Source organism: Xenopus laevis, chromosome 6L (genome assembly GCF_017654675.1).
Source record: "Xenopus laevis strain J_2021 chromosome 6L, Xenopus_laevis_v10.1, whole genome shotgun sequence".
Taxonomy (NCBI): Eukaryota; Metazoa; Chordata; class Amphibia; order Anura; family Pipidae; genus Xenopus; species Xenopus laevis.
In genome coordinates this window covers 5021361-5042260 of record NC_054381.1, presented here as the reverse complement: position 1 = coordinate 5042260, position 20900 = coordinate 5021361, and the positions used below count along the sequence as shown (strand labels likewise).

Below are 20900 nucleotides of genomic sequence, written 5' to 3'. Positions count from 1 at the left end.
CCCAATTTTGTCCTACTGTCTTCATCTTGTCCTACTTTCTCCATTTTCCCTACTGTCTCCATCTTGCCCTTCTGTCTCCATCATGTTCAGTTTCTCCATCCTCCTTTAATGTCTCCACGTCAACCTATTGTCTCCATATTGTTCTGTTTTCTTTGTCTTCTCCTAATTTTGGTAGCTCTCCCTACTGGTATTTCTGTCTCCATCTAAATATGTTGTCTCCAACTTGTGAAACTATTACTATCTCACAATACTGTTCCATCTTGTCCGACTGTCTCAATCTGAAACATCCAAACACACAGTACATATAACAACATATTACACATACACACCCCACACACTTCCCTAACCTCAGTAGCCTCTGCTCAGTGGAATTTTCGGGATTCAAGGTGGCGATGTTAAACATATATAAACATTTGTTACACAACATAATAGGCCCTGTGTCTATTTATCTGCCCCACTGAAGAGGTGGCCTCTCTGTCCTACCCTCAAACTGACAACAAGCACAAGGTTCCGAGTTGCCTGGTTTCTATTTTTCTTTGCCCCGCAGTCTGGGCTCAGGGAAATGAGAGGCCACAGTCAGGAGGGACATTTAGTCATTTAGTTACCTCTGGCCGGGCTGGTGGGCTCCTCTCTGGCTTCTTCTACGTGGATCAGTCCCAGGGAGGCTGGAGGGTCAGAGCCGAGGGTGAGGGTTGATGAAGGAAATGCGCTGCAGATTTTGCAGTTTTACTGAGAGTACAAGAGTCAGAACTTGATGTTCCTCCGACGGCCGTAGTTTATCCAATAAGAGGGACAAGAGGGATTCCTGGCTGTCGCCTGTGTAACTAGCAATGACTGGACCAACAGCTCCCTGTAATGGGTCAGCACAATAATGGGTAGAACTTCTGACCCTCAGTAACAAACAGTTCCCAAAGCTGGACTGAGACCTGAGTGTGTAGAACTGAGCTCAGTGCAGCAGTCAGAATTCTTGATGTCCCCATTCAATAAGAAGAATCAGTGATACCTCTATTCTCCAACAAAATGTAAAGCAGAGGGCTTCAGACTTAGCTTGAGCCCCACCGCCAACATTTAATTGCCCCTTAACACAAAGGTGAAGATAGATGGAAAAATTGTTCTTGCACTAACTTTTGTAAAATTGTAGGGATATCTAAAATAACGAATACGCACTCACCCCCTCAAATTTCCCCCAAAGTGGCCTTCAGGTTGCCACCCTATTCCACTTCTTTGGACCCATAATTTATGCCCCCCAAAGTTTGAGAACAATTGGAGTAAGGGTTCATTTTACTTATATACTCCAGCAACACCTTTAATTGGCCAGCACAGCTTCTTTGTGCAACCAACATTTGTATTGGATCATTCTCTTCTCCCCCATTAGAGCCCATAATGGATGAGTAGAGCTTCTCTCCATCAGCAGCCTCTGTAATGCTTCCATAACTATGGGGCTGCCCCCGGGGCAGGGTGGAGGCTCCGACTCAAGATCAATTTGAGTAAGGTCTGGGGAGAATACCTATTTGCTCTCCTAAATATACCCAAAAGTCCACTTTGGAGGTCAGCAAGAATGAGATCTGTGATAAACACTTAATTACCACCATGAAGTTATGGTTGAAAGACCATTGCACAACGTTTTTATAAGCTAAAGAGGGCCTGAATCAATGGTTGGTCCCCTCAAAGAAGGTTTGGACTAAAGAAGTCAGTCTGCTGCTGTAGCACATCAATAAAACTTCTCTCCTGTAGCCATCTCCTTCATGGAATCTCCTATCTTGGTCCTCTCAAAGAAGGTTTGGACTGAAGAAGTCAATCAACTGCTGCTATAGCACATCAATAGAACTTCTCTCCTATAGCCATCTCCTTCATTGAATCTTCTATCTTGGTCCTCTCAAAGAAGGTTTGGACTGGAGAAGTCAATCGACTGCTGCTGTAGCACATCAATAGAACTTCTCTCCTGTAGCCATCTCCTTCATGGAATCTCCTATTTTGCAGTCTTATAATTCAACAGTAGAACCCAGGTTAAAAACCAAACCACTTACCTTTGTTGAACTATGGTTTCATCTCTTCTACATCTACAGCCTGTACCTCTGCTCCCTTCTATACAGGTGGGGGATATAAAGAACCCAATTAGCAAACTGCTCATCTGTCCTCATAAAGGGATATTTGGGGGTACGGCAGATGTTTTTGTACGTATCTCCGCAGCTACACAGCAGCCTTTTCTTGGTTTCCATGGTCAGAGGAACAATACCAGACTGGACAACTAGATCAGGATGGAAAAGTAAATTCAAACAACAAAACGAGAAGAAGAGTTTCCAGGCCACAGAAGAGACAACGAGAAAGAATTAAAAGCAGAACATGAGAGATTTTATTGGATCGAGTTTAGCCGGGGCGACTCTGTTCCTAACAGAATAAATAGTCAGTAGAACCGTGTCCAGGTCTGATATAAAATAGTTTCCCGTCCCACCCGCCGGGGAGTGGAGCAATCCATAAAGACAATCTCCTGTTCAGAGACTAGGGGGGTACAGACTCCATGCAGTGAAACCCAGAGCTGGACTTTAGGGCACTGTGGGGGGACTGGAGGGCAGCAAGTTGTATGTGCCTAATATTTACATACCTACTGGGGCTGATCTATTTCAGGTGGATCTGCTGATTCAGCCCAAGGCCACACAGGAGACCCCCCACTTAATTCAAATACAAGAAGATTTGTTGCCCGGTCTCATGCTGCACATTGGTCACGGCCAGTTAGGTTGCACCCTGATTTAGCACAGTGCAACCAATCTCTGTGGGCCCATCGGTGCATGGAGGCCGAGATGCCCCCAAGACTGACCCAAGGGGTGGGTAACAACCACCAACTTTTAAGAAACATCATAAATAATGGGTGAAAATACTGAACCCTAGAACAATCCATCACCTTCACCTGTAAATAACAATCAAACTGACGGATATGTACCTCAATTCACCACAAGAGAAACCAAAATCCCCATTATTCATGGCCGACAATCCTACTAATTTCGCAACAAGGGGCAGTAACCCATAGCGACCAGTCAGTGATTCGACACCACGGGAAGAACAACGAAAGCCAGAACTTGAACGGTGGCCATGGGTTACTGCCCGGCTGGGTTACTCCTTTGCTGCTTATACACAAGTGGGAGCTGCCATTCTATTTCCCCCAGACAGTACTCCGAATTCCTTCTATGGGTATTTGTATTTCTGCATAGAGATGGGAGCTGCCATATCACTTCAGGTACACAAACAATATTGAGGGGTTTGCATAGCGAGTGTCCACAACATTCCCTCTCCTTAATAAATGCCATGTTCTATAAACAGCAGTAATCTTGGCAGCCGACAGATAGCAATGTTCTATTGAAGCAATGGCGTATCCGTCGGCTGAGGCAAGCAGTATGGCAGCTCCCACTCTTGTGTATAAATACCAATTTCACTCAGTCCTGGTACCATTAGTCCCAGTTGTACTGGATCAAACCACAACACTCACAGATTTATAGTAGCGACCACTTCATTTATGGAGGTTGAACTGCACAGACTATGGTTCCATCCCTGCACTGCTCAAGCACTTACAGCCAACTCCCCCCAAGTAACGGACATAATAAAATGTTCAATAAGAAAAAAAGGTCTACTCTCTGCACTGCTGTTTCTGACTTTGGTAAATGTATTGGGAAACAGTTCTCCTCCAGCCAATATTCCCACAATTCCTTGCTCCGTCTGTAAAGAACAGAACTATGAAGACAATGCAAGAGTAGTAGGTGAGCTGCTCCATTGTTTCAACAGTCAGAACCAGCAGTGCAGAGAGTAGCACTACCCAGGCAGATAGTGACTCTTAATAAAAATTTCCTTTATTTGGGCAAAGTTCCCCTTTACTATATATATATATATATATATATATATATATAATATATATATATATATATATATATATATATATATATATATATATATAATATCAAAACAGGGGGGTTGTGGGAGCACTCTAAAGGCTTTAAAGTATATATATATATAAGTATAATAAATGCTATTGCATATGTACCCAAAACAGGGGGTTATTTTGTTACAAAGTTATGATCATAAAATTGATAAGCCACCATACCACGTCAAGGTAAACCCCGAATGGCGGTCCCTAACTTGTTTTATATTTTATGTGCATTTTAGCATTACCTGTAATCAATGTCCATTGAACGCTGTTTTTTCACTAAGGGCTTTAGTGAAAAAACAGCGTTCAACGGACATTGATTACAGGTAATGCTAAAATGCACATAAAATATAAAACAAGTTAGGGACCGCCATTCGGGGTTTACCTTGACGTGGTATGGTGGCTTATCAATTTTATGATCATAACTTTGTAACAAAATAATCCCTGTTTTGGGTACATATGCAATAGCATTTATTATACTTATATATACTTTAAAGCCTTTAGAGTGCTCCCACAACCCCCCTGTTTTGATATTTTATATATATATATATATATTTTAATATTGAATTTCTTTGCTTCATTTATACCCAGGTCTGCGTTTTCGGCCCCCTTTTGTATAAACATGGGGTTTTTGGGAGAAACAAAATCGCTGTCCAATCAGGTTTCTCATTTACATTCTTTTAAAACATTTCTTAAAAGTCAGATTTCTAACGTGGGTTTTAGGGAAGGAAACAGCCGGTTTGGTGGTACAATTCCAGCGCTGGAGTCATGAGAGGAGACAGGTGGGTGTTTGGATTTTCCAGAACATGCTCTGTGCTCCATGACGGGTGCTTGTGCCTTTAAATCTGATGGATTCCAGTCTCCTCCTCTTCCATTGAAAGCCACAAATGCACCAATAAATCTTCCAGGCAGCTAGGTGGCGCCACTCCTAGAGAAGAGGGTGATGTTATGGTGCTCCTAACACTGCAGGGGTTAATATCACACACATCTAAGGCTAAATGGACTGCTGCCCTGGGAGATCGAGTGGGGATAAATGGATTAAAATAAACAACAAAGTGGTGGGTCCCTTGGGGCAAAGAAATTGTTGTGATAAATAATAGAACAAGGGCCCCGTCCCGCTAACATTGCACGGCTGTGTCTGAGCAGCTTCCATGAGAGGAGAGGCCGCCGGGTCGAATCCTGAGGAGTGGGAGGTGCCTCGCTGGCGCCCAATCACGTTGGTTTCCGGTACATGGATGTTGACATGGCGGGAGAAAGGAGTTGGGGGAGGGGCTTATTCCAGTCCTAGGCAGTAGTTGATGCCTTGTACCAGTCCTATGATTACAGGTTGCCAGGCAACAAGGTACCGTAGCCAGTCCAGCAGTTGCCCGTACATGACGTGTGGTCTCTCCCATCTGGAAGTCATGGGATTAAGGAAGAAAAGAAACAAGTGTATCAGGCATTCTGCATTATATACTCACCTGGGAATCGGTATGAGGGGGCACCATCAGTCCCCCACAATGACTTTTAAATGTATCCAAGCTCCTCCCACTGCTCTGTGCTCCATTTATAGTGGCCCCTGTTGTTTATAGATAATTTGATATTTCTATACAGGAGCCAATAACCCACCAGCCAATTGGTTTCTACTAAAGGGGCTTCCAATGTAACTCCAATGCTATGCAGGCAGCCAATCGGAGTATCAGGGACTAGAGAACTCCACCAATGGCAGTGGGGCTGATTCAGTCAAACAGATCTGCCTCCCCCTGAGCCCAACTATGTTACCCCTGTACCCCACAAATGAGAGGAAAGGATACGGGTTACTGAACATCCTCTTGAGGTCCACCTTCTCCTTGCAATACGGACAGGTCTGCTTCTTTCCCACGATGCACCAGCCGCGGATGCAGAACTCATGAAAGCTGCAAGAGACTGGGGGTTAAGGGAAATGGAATAAACAGAAAACATGCACTGCTCACACTCTATACAGGAGAATGGGCTCTGGGCTGTTGCACCAGATATGCAAATTAGGGCTCTGCTGAATCTTTCACAAAGGATTTCAGATTGAGCCAAATCCTAAAATAGTAGATTCTGAGCATCCCTAATTATAAAGCAGCCTGTAATACTGCCCTGAAATATTGCATTCTGCCACTTTTACTCCGCGCTGAGGGATATTGATTCCTACTTTTGGGGACTGCTGGAGCCCTGGTACCCCCAGGATATTTCATTACAGTATGGGGATCTCCTGTATGATGCAGGTGTCTCCCACCCAGCAACACTAATGGTCTGACCTTCTCTCAGAGCATCACAAAGTACAGACTAGAATTTCGGTTCCACTGCACCTCCTCCCGGCACATCCATTAAAAGGGAAGATTAACTATTAGTTGGCCAAGAGCTGTCACTGCTCAGGAGAGGTAGAACACTTTATCCTGTAGTTCCATTTCCATTATTAGCTCCCCTCTAGTTCTCTGTTAGTGACACAGTGCTACATACACTCAGGCACCCCCAGCTGCAGTTGTTAAGGATACACATGGTTGCAGGAGAGCCTGAACGTGTTCTCGATGATCCCCTCCTCGTTCACGTCTACAAAGATCTGCTGGCCACACACGGCACATACACTGTCTGACAGGTGCTTAGTGGGCATCCCCGAGGCGCTGTAGAACTGTATGGAGACAGACACAGCAGGGTTACTGGCTGCAGGTTACACATGGAGACAATTATACAGGTGCATCCTACTGACACATATATATACACATACACCGACATATGAACAACATATATACTGACATTAACTGAATACACAGAGATGCAGATAAATGACAAGTTTCTCTGTACAGTTCTCTCTTGCAGCCGCACAACCTACATCTTTGGATATTTTTTATTTATATATATGGGCAAGAGCAGCCATATTGTTTCCCTTATAGTATAGAAAGAAGTTATTGTGTGCCCAGAACATTCCTTCCCTGTAAATCTGGAGTGATGAATTTGCAGCAATGTTTGCTCTATATTGGATGGTCCCATTCTGACAGTAACAGATTATTCTTTGAAATATATATCATAACTTTTCACTCTTAAAGTTCCCTTTCCTTCTGTATGGGCAATGCTTATGTTAAGTAACGACCTAGGGGTTAATGCCTTTAATTACAAAGCAGCTGCCACTTTATGTTTGAACACAGTGCCACCTAGTGGTAATACTACTGCTGTGCAATAATAACATTTGCTTTACCATATGTGATACAAATGTGACATGGCAGGCCAAGAATGAATGTGAGTGTGATCAAGTGTATCCAATATGGCTCCTTCGTTGTTATACAGATGTATTAGCATTAGTTGGAGACAAGGGAACAGCAGGAGTGGAGTTAATTAACTCATAAACATATAAACATGGCCATTCTCATGAACATTCTGGGCATGTAGCCATCTATTACTTTATTATTTCAATATAATAATTCCTTCTTGTATCTCATGCACTTGGTTTTTTACATTGACGTGGTCATTCTCATGGTCACTCTTCTGGGCGTGTAGCCATCTTTTACTTTGTTATTATATTAATATAAAAAGTAACTCAGCGGAGGGGCTTCGGGACTTCATCTACAAGCAGAAGGTTGTGTAGAACCCTTTCCCGCTTGATCTGGTTTTGAGAGTTCTCTGTATCTGGCCCGGGTCCCCCAGCTGATGTTCCTCTCAGAAGTCTGCCAAGGGAAGCTCAGCTAGACGTTGCGTTGTCTTCAATCGGTGATGTATTAATTTTATTACAATATATTATTCTAATATTCATCAGTGTGTGTGTGTTTTATTTCTTTCCCTGCATGTGATAACTCTGCCAAGACACCATACATGGGCAAATGCTCTTCAATCGGAGAGGTCACCAAACCAGCAGATCTTGCTCAAATATGGCCGACTTGAGTGAGAGATATGGGGCCGATGTGATTGTGGGTCCTAGGGCCCAGATCACAACGACAGGAATGCTGGCAGTCAGAGAGAGGACTACATCAACAAACCAGGTCCTCAATCCAAAGAGACTGATTTTCGGCCAGCTATCAGTCGGGGGAGTCTTCCTGCACCTTTTATCAGCCCATGTATAACAAATATCACAGAAAATATGTGTATGTACCAGAAGCAGTTAGACACATTGCAAGTGTAATTATGGCAGCTGTGTGAATGGCTCTACTTTGAATTCATTTACTTGTATTTTGTCTTTTAAGATTCCCGAGGTTTCCCTTATCCCTGGGCTCCAGGCAGTATCATAACCACATACATGTCTCACCAACTATCCAATAGAATAGTCTCACCCCTATGGTGGATGCCATGTAGTCTGCACACATTTCTGCAAAGTCCCGGCCAAGCACCCCATAATAAAGGCCATAGAACAGAAGTGATATCCCGAAGTCCATGGCATCCTCTGGCTTTATCCTATAAATACAATAATAATGACAATAGTGATGGAGGGGTATGATACACACATGTAGCTGCAGGAATGTTTCTATATACAGCTCAAGTATTAAATGGGTTATTCACCTCTAAATTAACGGTTAGTATGATATAGAGAGGCATATTCTGAGACAATTTGCAATTGGTTTTCATTTTTAATTATTGAAGGTTTTTGAGCTATTTCACTTTTTATTCAGCAGCTCTCCAGTTTGTAATTTCAGCCATCTGGTTGCTAGAGTCCAAATTCCCAGCTCTTCAATTTGCGTCTTAACCAATCTGGTAACTAGGGTCCAAATGACCCTAGTTACCATGCATTGATGTGAATAAGAGAGACCTGAATAGAAAGATGAGGAATAAAAAGTAGCAATAACAATAAATTTGTAGCCTTACAGAGCATTTGTTTTTAGATGGGGTCAGTGACCCCCATTTGAAAGCTGGAAAGAGTCATAAGAAAAAGGCAAATAACTATAAAAAAATAAATAATGAAAACCAATTGAAAAGTTGCTTCGAATTGGCCATTCTATAGCATAATAAAAGTTACCTTAAAGGTGAACCACCCTTTTAAAGGGGTGGTTCACCTTTAAGTTAACTTTTAGTAGATTACATAATGACCAATTCTAAGCAACTTCTCAATTGGCCTTCATTATTTATTTTCTTTAGTTTTTTAATAAGTTGCCTTTTTCTTTTGACTCTTTCCAGCATTTAAATGGGGGGGGTCACTGACCCCATCTAAAAAAATGCTCTGTAAGGCTACAAATGTTTTGTTATTGCTTTTTTTTTTTTTTTTTTTTTGTTATTTTACTTTTTATTCCTCATCTTTCTATTCAGGCCTCTCCTATTCATATTCCAGTCTCTTATTCAAATCAATGCAAAGTTGCTAGGGGAATTTGGACCTAGCAACTAGATGTTGAAATTGCAAACAGAATGAGAAGTTTAATAACTCAAAAACTACAAATAATAGAACATGAAAACCAACTGCAAATCATCTCAGAATATCCCTCTCTACATAATACTAACAGTTAACTTCAAGGTGAACCACCCTTTTAAAGGGGTGGTTCACCTTTAAGCTAACCTTTAAATGTTATAGAATGAACAATTTTAAGTAACTTTCCAATCAGTCGTCTTAATTTATTGTTTATAGTTTTTGAATTATTTGCCTTTATATTCTGACTCTTTCCAGCTTTCAATAGGAGGTCACTGACCCCATCTAAAAACAAATGCTCTGTAAGTCTACAAATGTTTTGTTATTGATAATTGTTATCACTTGTCTCTGCATGCAGGCCTCTCCTATTCATATTCCAGTCTCTTATTCAAATCAGTGCATGGTTGCTAGGGAAATTTGGACCCTATCAACCAGATGGCTGAATTTGCAAACTGAAGAGCTGCTGAATAAAAAGCTAAATAACTTAAAAAACACAAATAATGAAAACCAATTGCAAATTGTCTCAGAATATCCCTCTCTACATCCTACTAACAGTTAATTTAAAGGTGAACAAACGGTTTAAGGTGTGTACAGATGAGAATTAAGGCCACAGAGACAAATACAATAAATACTCAGTGCTATTAATGACTCACCTGAACAATAAGTTTAGGCCAAAAAGAGTGAACATGACGGCAATGTATCCCACAATTCCAGTGGCATAGCTCATCTTGTACAGCAGCAGGAACCATTTATACACCAGCCTGGGGGTGGGAGACAAACACATAATAATAAGGATTTCTCACTGATCAACACTTCTAACCTGTGTCCTTCAAAATCATTTATAGATACAGGAGGCCCCTCACAGCATAGATTCCTAGCCAGATATGATTATCTCAGTAACACATTCCCATGGTTTATATCATTGTTACACTAATGGATCAGGACCCAATGAGGCAGGGCTGTACCGTTCAGCTCCATTATTAAAGGGGAAGTAAAGTGTTAAATAGAATAAGGGTAGAAATGCTGTATTTTGTATACTAAACATAAACATAAACTTACTGCACCACAAGCCTAATCAAACAAATGATTTATGCTTTCAAAGTTGGCCACAGGGGGTCACCATCTTGTAATTTTGTTATACATCTTTGCAAGACCAAGACTGTGCACATGCTCAGTGTGATCTGGGCTGTTTAGGGATCATCATACAACAAGACTGATTAATAATTAGAATATACAGACTGCACTGGGTCCTGTGTTGTCATGTAATCTAATGTGGATTTTATAGTTTTTGTATTGTTTAATATAAACTTTCTCCAACTCTGCAGAACCAGTGGCTGCAGCAAAATAATCCTCCAAATAAAATCCCAGTTTATCTGTTTAAATCTGGCTCCATGATCTTTGTCCCTGCAGCTGGAGTTGGAAACAGTAAAGGGGATGTAAAGGCGAAAATAAAATCCAATACAAATCTCTACACAGTCGCCGACTGCTCTACAGGGAAACAAACAAAGCTGCTTGAGTTCTGCATGGCTGGGAAGTAAGGCGGGGGCTCCCCCTGCTGTTCATAAGTATGATTGTTTCCCTGCAGAGCAGTTAGGGACCGTCTGACAATTCCTATCCACAGCAGTAAATGAAGGGAGAATTTCACTGCATACAGTCAGGTTTCTTATAAAAACTACACATTTTTTAACTAATGTATATTGGAGATAGGTTTCTTTTTCACTAAAGAAAGTAATAATGGGATTTTATTTTTATGTCTTTACATGCACTTTAACTACCTATTCGGAATAATCTTTCAGAGAGGGAGCCGATTCGCAGGCAGTCCTGGCATTGGCAGTTCCCTTGGCTGGTAGCCCTGGACTCACCTGGGTGTGGTCAGCTCTAAGGGTTTCCTTGTTGCTTTGTATGTGATGTATGCTGTGACTATGGAGAACAGAAACCATATGCCCAGGAACCTCCACCATTGCAGCTTTACTGTGAAATACACAGGGACGATCCACATCTGAAAGAGGGTCACCATCTGTAACGGGAACCACTCACAGTGATTAGATTTAAGTTATTTGGTTCTGGAATATCCCTTATGATTCCACTAGCCTTTTGCTCTGCACTGTAGCCGCAACCTAAAGGAGCAACAGGAGAGAACTTACTATTTCTGTGTTGCTCTCTTCCCCATAGTCAGGCGGGGAGGGGCTTGGACTCCAATGAAAGAGCTGACCCAACATATAAGACAGGGAGATTTTAAAGCCATTACATTGATAAAGAGCTCTTTCTGGTCACCATTTGTGGGTGACTGCAGAGATTAGTACTGGTGGGACTAAGCTCCACCTTCTACCTGACCAAAGGAAAGAGAGCAGCCCATGAACAGGAAGTCCAGAGAATCAGTTGTAGGTAAATCCTTTAGGGGCTAATGCAATCTGCCCCATTTATCATATCAAGTGGATTTAGCTTTATTGCCTTGTTTATCAGTAACAAAATACCCTCCAGCACCCACAGCCCAGTCGCTCTGCATACACCCAGCTATACGGGTGCCGCCCAGTTATTTTATAGTAATTACAGTCTCTTAGTTAAACCTGTAGAACAGAGTCGTTTAAAGGGGTAGTTCACCTTTAAATTAACTGTTAGTATGATGCAGAGAGTGATATTCTGAGACAATTTGCAAGTGGTTTTCATTTTTTATTATTTGTGGTTTTTGAGTTATTTAGCTTTTTATTCAGCAGCTCTCCAGTTTGCACGGTCATGTTGTGGTCCAAATTCCCCTAGCAACCATGCACAGATTTAAATAAGAGACTGGAATATGAATAGGAGAGGCCTGAATAGAAAGATGAGTAATAAAAAGTAACAATAACAATACATTTGTAGCCTTACAGAGCATTTGTTTTTAGATGGGGTCAGTGACCCCCCATTTGAAAGCTGAAAAGAATCAGAAGAAAAAGGAAAATAATTTAAATAATTTAAAAACTTTTAAAAATAAATAATGAAGACTAATCAAAATGTTGCTCAGAATTGGCCATTCTATAACATACTAAAAGTTAACTTGAAGGTGACCCACCCCTTTAAAGGTCGTTGCTTAGATCTGAAGGTTGATTATAGGCAGTTTTTGTTTCCAACAGAAACTTTGTCCTATCCAGTTGCTGCTGAACTACAATCCCCAGAATTCCAGAGATCTAGTTCCTTATGATGTAGCGCAATCTCTAATCTCAGTGAAGCCTCCATTCCCATGTTTGCACAACCCCGTACTGACTGCCCATTAATTAATTACACATTAAGTTTAATTATCACCGAGTCAAATGAAGGGCAGGATATAGGACTGGTAATGCTCTCGTGAAGTCTTATGATTAGAGCCGTATATGGTGCCAACTCAAGGACTGACGATTGTGAAACGACAGTTAATTGAAGTCAAACCTGAACAATTATGTGTCATTAACCCAACTGCCTGTATATTATGTGCCCCATGTCCCACAGAGATCGGAGATAATAACCAGCTGAGTGGAACAGACGCATTTGCTTATGGGACTTTTTATTAGAATGTTTGGGACTAGGTTGTTTCTGGGAATAGTTTTTTTTGCCATAAAGCAAAACAAGGAAGCTTTGCCTTTATGTGAGATTATGTGAGATTATGTCAGTCCAGTTCATTGAAACCAGAACAAACACTAACCCCCTTCCCAGATACACAAAACAAACAGAGGCTCAGAGTTTACAGCACACAACACAATGTCGCACAGAGCAAATACAGGGGCACGAGCCGGTCACACCCGAAAAACCTGAAAGGACCAGACTTGCACAAACACCAGCCTGAAAGCAAGATGGAGATAAGGGAAAGTGAAGAAGGAAAGGACAAATGGCACGTGGTGGGAAGAGGAGACTGTAGTGTTAAAGATATGGAGGCTGTATGGTGGCCACACTGGATGTTGTAATGATGGAAAGTGAATGGAACATGCTTTGGGCTTGTCATGGGAAAAAATGTTTTTTTCAAAACACATCAGTTAATAGTGCTGCTCCAGCCGAATTCTGCACTGAAATCCGTTTCTCAAAAGAGCAAACAGATTTTTTTATATTTAATTTTGAAATCTGACATGGGGCTAGACATGTCAGTTTCCCAAGTGCCCCAGTCATGTGACCTGTGCTCTGATAAACTTCAGTCACACTTTACTGCAAGTTGGAGTGATATCATCCCCCCTCCCCCCAGCAGCCTAACAACAGAACAATAGGAAGGTAACCAGATAGCAACTCCCTAACACAAGATAACAGCTGCCTGGTAGATATAAGAACAACACTCAATAGTAAAATCCAGGTCCCACAGACACATTCAGTTACATTGAGTAGGAAAAACAACAGCCTGCCAGAAAGCAGTTCCATCCTAAAGTGCTGGCTCTTTCTGAAATCACATGACCAGGCAAAATGACCTGAGATGCACCTACACACCAATATTACAACTAAATACACTTCAGGAATGACATTTATATTGTAGAGTGAATTATTTGCAGTGTAATTTTATAAATAATTATATATATGTAGAATTTTATAAATAAAAACGACATACTAGAGGGCTCACACTTACATTATAGAGGGGCTCACACTTACATTATAGGAGCGCTGGTGCCTCTGCTTCCACTGTACGAGCAGCAGTTGTGCGACCACCAGGGTGGCAATAAGTATAAGGACCATCTCTGCGTGCATGGCTTCGTGCCCCCGGTGCTTGGCGTGCATACGGGCGTGTTCCACCCTGAAATCAAACCAGAAATATCACTTGAAACAAACAAGTCTAAAAAGAGCTACTATTGCCTATTTTTGTTAATACCCTGGTAGGCTCATCACCCTCAAAAGAGCTGGATCCTAAAACCTGCGCCTAAAACGGCTCAGTAGAAGCATCCACAATGACTCACTGGCATATACTGCTTTCACTCAACTGCCACATTTTGGCTCTTAATGTGGCTTGGTGCTCAGTTAGGGCTGATTTACACCCCTCCAAATAGCGTTGGAGGGGTGTAAATGTAGGGTCTTCCCTGCATTTCTTTTGTCACATACAATATTTTGGGGGGGAGAGGGGCGCCCCTTTGTTCAGCAACCTTGCTTCACAGTTCTGATGTTAGGGTAGCAGGTATGGCAGGCCAGTTCACTTGGGGGTAGTTGGACAAAACAAAGAGATACGTATGCCATCACGCTGGCAGGAAGGCATTTTGGGAGATTAGTCGCCCGCAGTAGAGAAGATTTGTTGCTGGGTGACTTATCTCCCTGCGTGCCATCACCCTAAATGTTTTCCCTATCTCCTAGCTGCATCACTCACAAGCATCTCCAGCCAGCATTGCATTTCAGATAAATAACTTTTCAGGCTGTGTGTCTTATAAGACACCTCCCTCGGCTCTGTAAAATATATCTAGCCCTAATCTTGTGCCATAAACCAATACAGTAATCTTCTGGTGTACGTCCACTTACCTCCATCGTTCCTCTGGTGCCAGTTCAGACAAATCCAACTGTGGGAAGAAGAAAAACCATAAATATATTTATATCAGAGGCAGGAAATAAAGAGAAACTACATGGAGGCAGAAAGAACATTAGATCACAGCAAATCTGCCTGATTGGACAGTGTTTCCAAGACTCAACCCAGGGACTCACCTACTCTGCAGTGTATTTGAACCCCCACAAGTAGCTCAGTTAAAAGGGCGAGGCTCTCAGATCTAAACATGTGGCTTGCTGGGTCAGAGGGTAACAAACAATGCTGAGGGACAGGACGGGTATAAGAGAGAAGTGATTCATGGTGAGGGGGCTCAGTACAGTAAGAGGAGTCAGGTTTTGGGAGTCCAACTCAAGAGAGGAGAGAGTACACTATTTATTAATAGTAAAAAGATGCAGGTTGAGAGTGTTGCTCCATTAAATAATGGTACCAGTATGGTTGTAACAGATACAGATAAGGCAAATGTGTTAAATCAGTTCTTTTCTTCAGCGTATACAATAGAGGAGTCTGAGTTCCCAGGCTCACTTTATAACTGCACTAATGGCTCAGCTCAGTCTAGTCAGTGGATATAATTCATAAAGTTTTAATAAAAATGAATGTAAACATTTCATGTACACCCCCATATTCAAAGAGAGCTTAGTTCAATTTTAGACCAGCCCCTATTTCTGATTGTCTCAGATTCACTTTCATCTGGTATGGTGCCTATGGATTGGAGAAAAGCTGATGTTATTCCAATATTTAAAAAGGGATTACGATCTCAGCCTGGCAATTATAGGCCAGTAAACTTGACATCTGTGGTGGGCAAATTATTTGAAGGTTTGTTAAGGGATCACATTCAAAATGTTGTCCTAGTGAATGACATTATGAGCAACAATCAGCATGTCTTGAAGGATAGGTCATGTCAGACTAATTTTTATGATGAGGTAAGTAAGATGCTGGACAGTGGGGGGCAGTAGATGTGATCTATTTGGATTTTGCCAAAGCGTTTGATACTTTGCCCCCCAAAGATTGCTTTCTAAACTAAGGTCTGTTGGGCTTAATGAAGTCGTTTGCACATGGATAGGAAACTGGCTACAGGATCGGGTACAGAGGGTGGTTGTTAATGGGACATTCTCTACTTGGAGTAAGATTCTTAGTGGGGTCCCTCAGGGCTCAGTATTGGGTCCACTTTTATTTAACTTGTTCATTAATGACTTAGGGGAGGGTATTGTAAGTAATGTATCAGTGTTTGCAGATGAGACAAAACTATCAGCCCAATTAATTCCATCCAGGATGTGGCACTTGCAACAGGATCTTGACTAACTGGCAATCTGGGCAGTTAAGTGGCAAATGAGATTCAATGTTGATAAATGTAAAGTCCTGCACCTGGGATGTAACAATATCCACTTATACCCTTAATGGGACTGCACTAGGCAAATCCATAATGGAGACGGAGCTTGGAGTCCTTGTAGATAATAAACTTGTCTGTAGCAAGTAATGCCAGTCAGCAGCATCAAGGGCAAATAAGGTCTTGACTTGTATTAAATGGGGCAGAGAGTCACGGGAGGAGGGGGTCCCACTGTATAGAGCACTGGTAAGGCCCCATCTAGAATATGCCGTACAGTTTTGGTCTCCATCACTCAAACAGGACATTATTGTATTAGAGAGGGTACAGAGAAGGGCAACTAAGCTGGTAAAGGGAAAATCTTAGCTATGAGGAAAGACTGGCCAAATTGGGGTTGTTCACACTGGAGAAGAGGAGCTTAAGGGGAGATATGATAACTATGTATAAATATATAAGGGGATCATATAATAATCTCTCTAATGATTTATTTACCAGTAAAACTTTCCAGCTGACACGAGGTCACCCATTCCGATTAGAAGAAAAGAGGTTCCAGCTAAATATTGGGAAGGGGTTTGTTACAGTGAGAGCTGTGAGGATGTGGAATTGTCTCCCTGAATCAGTGGTACAGGCTGATACATTAGATAGGTACAAGGAAGGGTCGGATGCTTTATTCACCAGTAGCTCCTCCCAGCAGACAGGAGGGAGCAATGAGATTAGAGGAGGGAAAGGGGTGTTACAGGGAGAGCTGGGAAGTGAATCAGGGGTACAGGCTGATACATTAGATAGGTACAAGGAAGGGTCGGATGCTTTATTCACCAGTAGCTCCTCCCAGCAGACAGGAGGGAGCCAATGAGATTAGAGGAGGGAAAGGGGTGTTACAGGGAGAGCTGGGAAGTGAATCAGTGGTACAGGCTGATACATTAGATAGGTATAAGAAGGGGTTGGATGGTGTTTAGCAAGTGAGGGAATACAGGGATATGGGAGATAGCTCATAGTACAAGTTGATCCAGGGACTGGTCCCATTGCCATTTTGGAGTCAGGAAGGAATTTCCCCCTCTAAGGCAAATTGGAGAGGCTTCAGATGGTTTTTTTTTGCCTTCCTCTGGATCAACTGGCAGTTAGGCAGATTAAAAAAAACTAAAGGTTGAACTTGATGGACGTGTGTCTTTTTTCAATCTTATTTACTATGTTACACAGTTGCAGCAGGCCTGCAGTACTGATGTCATCAGTTATAAACGGTGAGTAGTGAGGTCACTTGTCACATGACTGACTGAAACTTGTGTATTATAATAAATAAAGTACCCCCAGTTGTAAAATATTAGGATATTAGAAGTTACCTCGGAGTTCCATGACCTGTATAAAAACACTCAGCCTTCAGCCTCCTGCTTTTATATGGTCATAAAACTCCTCGGTAACTTATAATATCCTTATAATTTTCAAGAGGGGCTACTTTATTCACTATATAATAACAGTAAATAATAACAGTGTGGAACCAACACAGGACTCTCAGCAGCCATCATCCACTGTCCCACCACTTGGAATCACACTTACACATCTCCTCAAATGAGCCAGGCTTTTGTGTGTGTGTGCCCCAGTCACATGACAAAACAGGCAAATTTAATTGGCCAGAAGAGCAGAGCAGTGGCAGATGGTCACTTTAAGTAGAATAATGCAGATTAGCACATGCTCCCACTTCTCAGGGGGGAGTCGTTTCCTCCTCCACTGCCAATATCTCAGCCTCAGGGAAGTGACAATGGCTTATTGTACATAGGGGACACAGGCACCAAACAATTAAATCCAATCAATCTTCTGCATTCTACTACTGAATACAAGCATCTGATTGGTGCAGGGGTTCTACATGGGTAAAGTACAGAAAATAGGAGAAGGAGAACATTAAATATATGATACCAGACTTATTCCTTCGCCTCCTACTCACATATACCTGGCCCCTTTATTATTCATTCAATTGGCCCATAGTTATGTTATATTATATATATAGAAAAACATGGAGGAGCACACCCTAAACTTGTTTAGCAAGTTAGCTTGGTGCTGGTAAATAAGGCAAATAAAGTAACATAGTACAGCACTCAACGAGAATAAAAAATCAATATTTATTGAAAAAAATCTGATGTTGTAAACACCAACTGTGCTCTTTCTCAAGGATAACAAAATATAAAAAAAAAAAAAAAAAGAGCACAGTTCGAAATGTCGGTTTTTTTCCAATGAATATTGATTTTTTTCACAAGTATTCCCGTTGAGTGTCGCACTATGTTACTATATATATATATATATATATATATATATATATATATATATATATATATATATATATATATATATATATATATATATAGTATATATATATATATATAGTAACATAGGCAGCCGCACTCTGATCCGGATCTGTTAGTTCGATGGTGGGTGCTGGATCAAAATTTATCATATAATTCCAGAAAGAACCGCACTCCAACTTGTTCTGTTGAATAAATTCACATTTTATTGTGCTCAATTTGCGTGTCCAACGTTTCGGCCCACATTTCGGCCCACATCCTTGACAAAGGCCCTAATGTAGGCCGAAACGTTGGACACGCAAATTTAGCACAATAAAATGTGAATTTATTCAACAGCCAAGTTGGAGTGCGGTTCTTTCTGGAAATATATATATATATATATATATATATATATATATATATATATATATATATATATATATATATTTATCATGGACTGTGAATAATAAGTATTGATTGGTTAGCACCCAGCAATTGACTATGTGAATGGTGAGTGCCGATTATATCTCTCTCTCTCTAATCTTCAAAGATGGATCCGCACTCCAAACAATTCAATCAAAGTGATTTTTATTGAATTATCACTCACGTGTCTAACGTTTCGGCCCACATTAGGGCCTTTATCCTTGATAAAGGCCCCAATGTGGGCCGAAACGTTGGACACGTGAGTGATAATTCAATAAAAATCACTTTGATTGAATTGTTTGGAGTGCGGATCTATCTTTGAAAATTATATGCCATAACATTAACCCAGCACCCACCACAAACCTGAGGGGATAGAGTGCAGGTACTTTCTGGACTTATATATATATCTATGGGTACGAATCGAGTAGGGTGGGTGGAGATGCAAGTATACATTTTTTAACTTTGTAAAATAAAGATATATTTTTTAACTTAAAACTTTTCTGGTCCTGTGGACCCGATTGAGTGCCAGGCAGCCCTGTTCTTTCTTCGAATTATCCGGAAACCCATTATACAGAAAGTTCCAAATTACCTAAATGCCATCTCCCATAAACTCCATTTTATCCAAATACTCCAAATTTTAAAAAACAATTTCCTCTTTCTGTGTAATAATAAAACAGTCACTTGAACTTGATCCCAACTAAGATATAATTAATCCTTATTGGAAGCAAAACCAGCCTATTGGGTTTGTTTAATGTTTATATGATTTTCTAGTAGACGTATCCAAATTACAGAAATATCCATTATCTGGAAAACCCCAGATCCCGAGCATTCTGGATAACAGGTCCCGAGCATTCTGGATAACAGGTCCCATACCTGTATCTATATATAACCCACAGTGTGAGAATCAGGAACATAAACGACACAGATATATCCCAAGGGAACCAATGAATCTCAACTATCACTGCTAAAATGAAAGCAGATTGTGGCGCTGTTCTATTACGGCCTATGGGAACAACAGGTGTTGCTGAAGTGGTGAGAAGTGGTACTGCAACTAGTAATCTATCAATCTGATCCTCTCATCACTTATCTCAATAAAGTTTTAATTAAGGCATTTCCTGATCATGAGCAGGGGACAGTCTTGTAGAGACATAAAGCTGTTGGTTTCTGGGGTGAACCCCAAGCAAGTGACAGAGGGGCAGGTAAGGCAGCCCTCCAGCCAGTGCGAAGAGAAGGAGGCAGTGTGAGTAGCCCAGATTGACTCCCCTACTTGTACTTGGTACATTCCAAGCTACAACTCACTGCTCCTGATTCCCTTCCACTGGCCACTCACCTCTTCTCCCGCTGCTTCTCTCACAGCTTCTCCCCCGATTTCCACCTCCAGCACTGCCGCCATTTTGTACTATGACAGCAGCCTCTATGAACATCTGACCAATCACAGGAAGGAACGGCAACTAGTTCTTGTCTCTGGGACAAACCTGTCGGAATAAATAGGGAAGAGTCTATTAATGGATGAGAAAATCACTTCCAATGTGTCACTGACCCTTTGTCCCTCCCCCCAGTGACAGATCCAGCAGGAGGGCCGCAACTAAATGACAAGTGGCCAAAAGAATCACCAAGCCTGTCCCAGACATGTATCACTGGCTTCTCCCCATCTCCCCCAGCACTGGAGCCCACAGCTTCTCCCCCTGTCCCTACAGACTGGGTCTCCTCAGTCACATTGACCAGTAGTGAGTGACAGGCCTCTCTCTCTCTCTCTCTCTCTCTCTACATTGAGGGGAGACTCTTCTATTCATTCACCTCCCCCAATCTCTCAGTTTCTCCCCCCATTACTCTATATCTGTCCTATTGTCTCCAGTCACCCACTGCCCCCTTGATCGTACAGCCCCGCCCCCAGCCATTCATTCCCTGCTCCCCATGAATCTGACGTATCCCGGCATTCCCCGGGCTGGAGCTACACGTCAATCAGTAAGTGATGAGCTGGCAGCCCGCACTCGCCTCACAGTAACCCCAGTACCAAACATTCGCTCTTACCCCCATTGCACCAGCGACAGATCCTGCAGGTCACTAACTGTTCCACCTCAGCACTCGACACCAACGTAAATTAAACCCCCCCTACACCCTTCCACTGTCCGGCTCTTTCACTTCCTGTATCGATTACTTCACTTCCGCTTCCTGAGCTGCCCAGCCACGTGGCC

At 41.9% G+C, this 20900-nt stretch overlaps 1 protein-coding gene across 1 annotated transcript; it reads right to left on the bottom strand.

Moving 5' to 3' along the window:
- Window positions 1-2330: 2330 nt before the first annotated feature.
- Window positions 2331-20868, bottom strand: rnf121.L (ring finger protein 121 L homeolog). Its single transcript, NM_001086511.1, is given in 11 exon segments — window positions 2331-3944; window positions 4451-5307; window positions 5707-5808; window positions 6415-6548; window positions 8179-8299; window positions 9893-10000; window positions 11102-11256; window positions 13818-13959; window positions 14670-14707; window positions 20036-20180; window positions 20737-20868. Coding segments are annotated over 9 exon segments (984 nt in total). The 5' UTR covers window positions 20099-20180; window positions 20737-20868; the 3' UTR covers window positions 2331-3944; window positions 4451-5186.
- Between the last annotated feature and the right edge of the window lie 32 nt (window positions 20869-20900).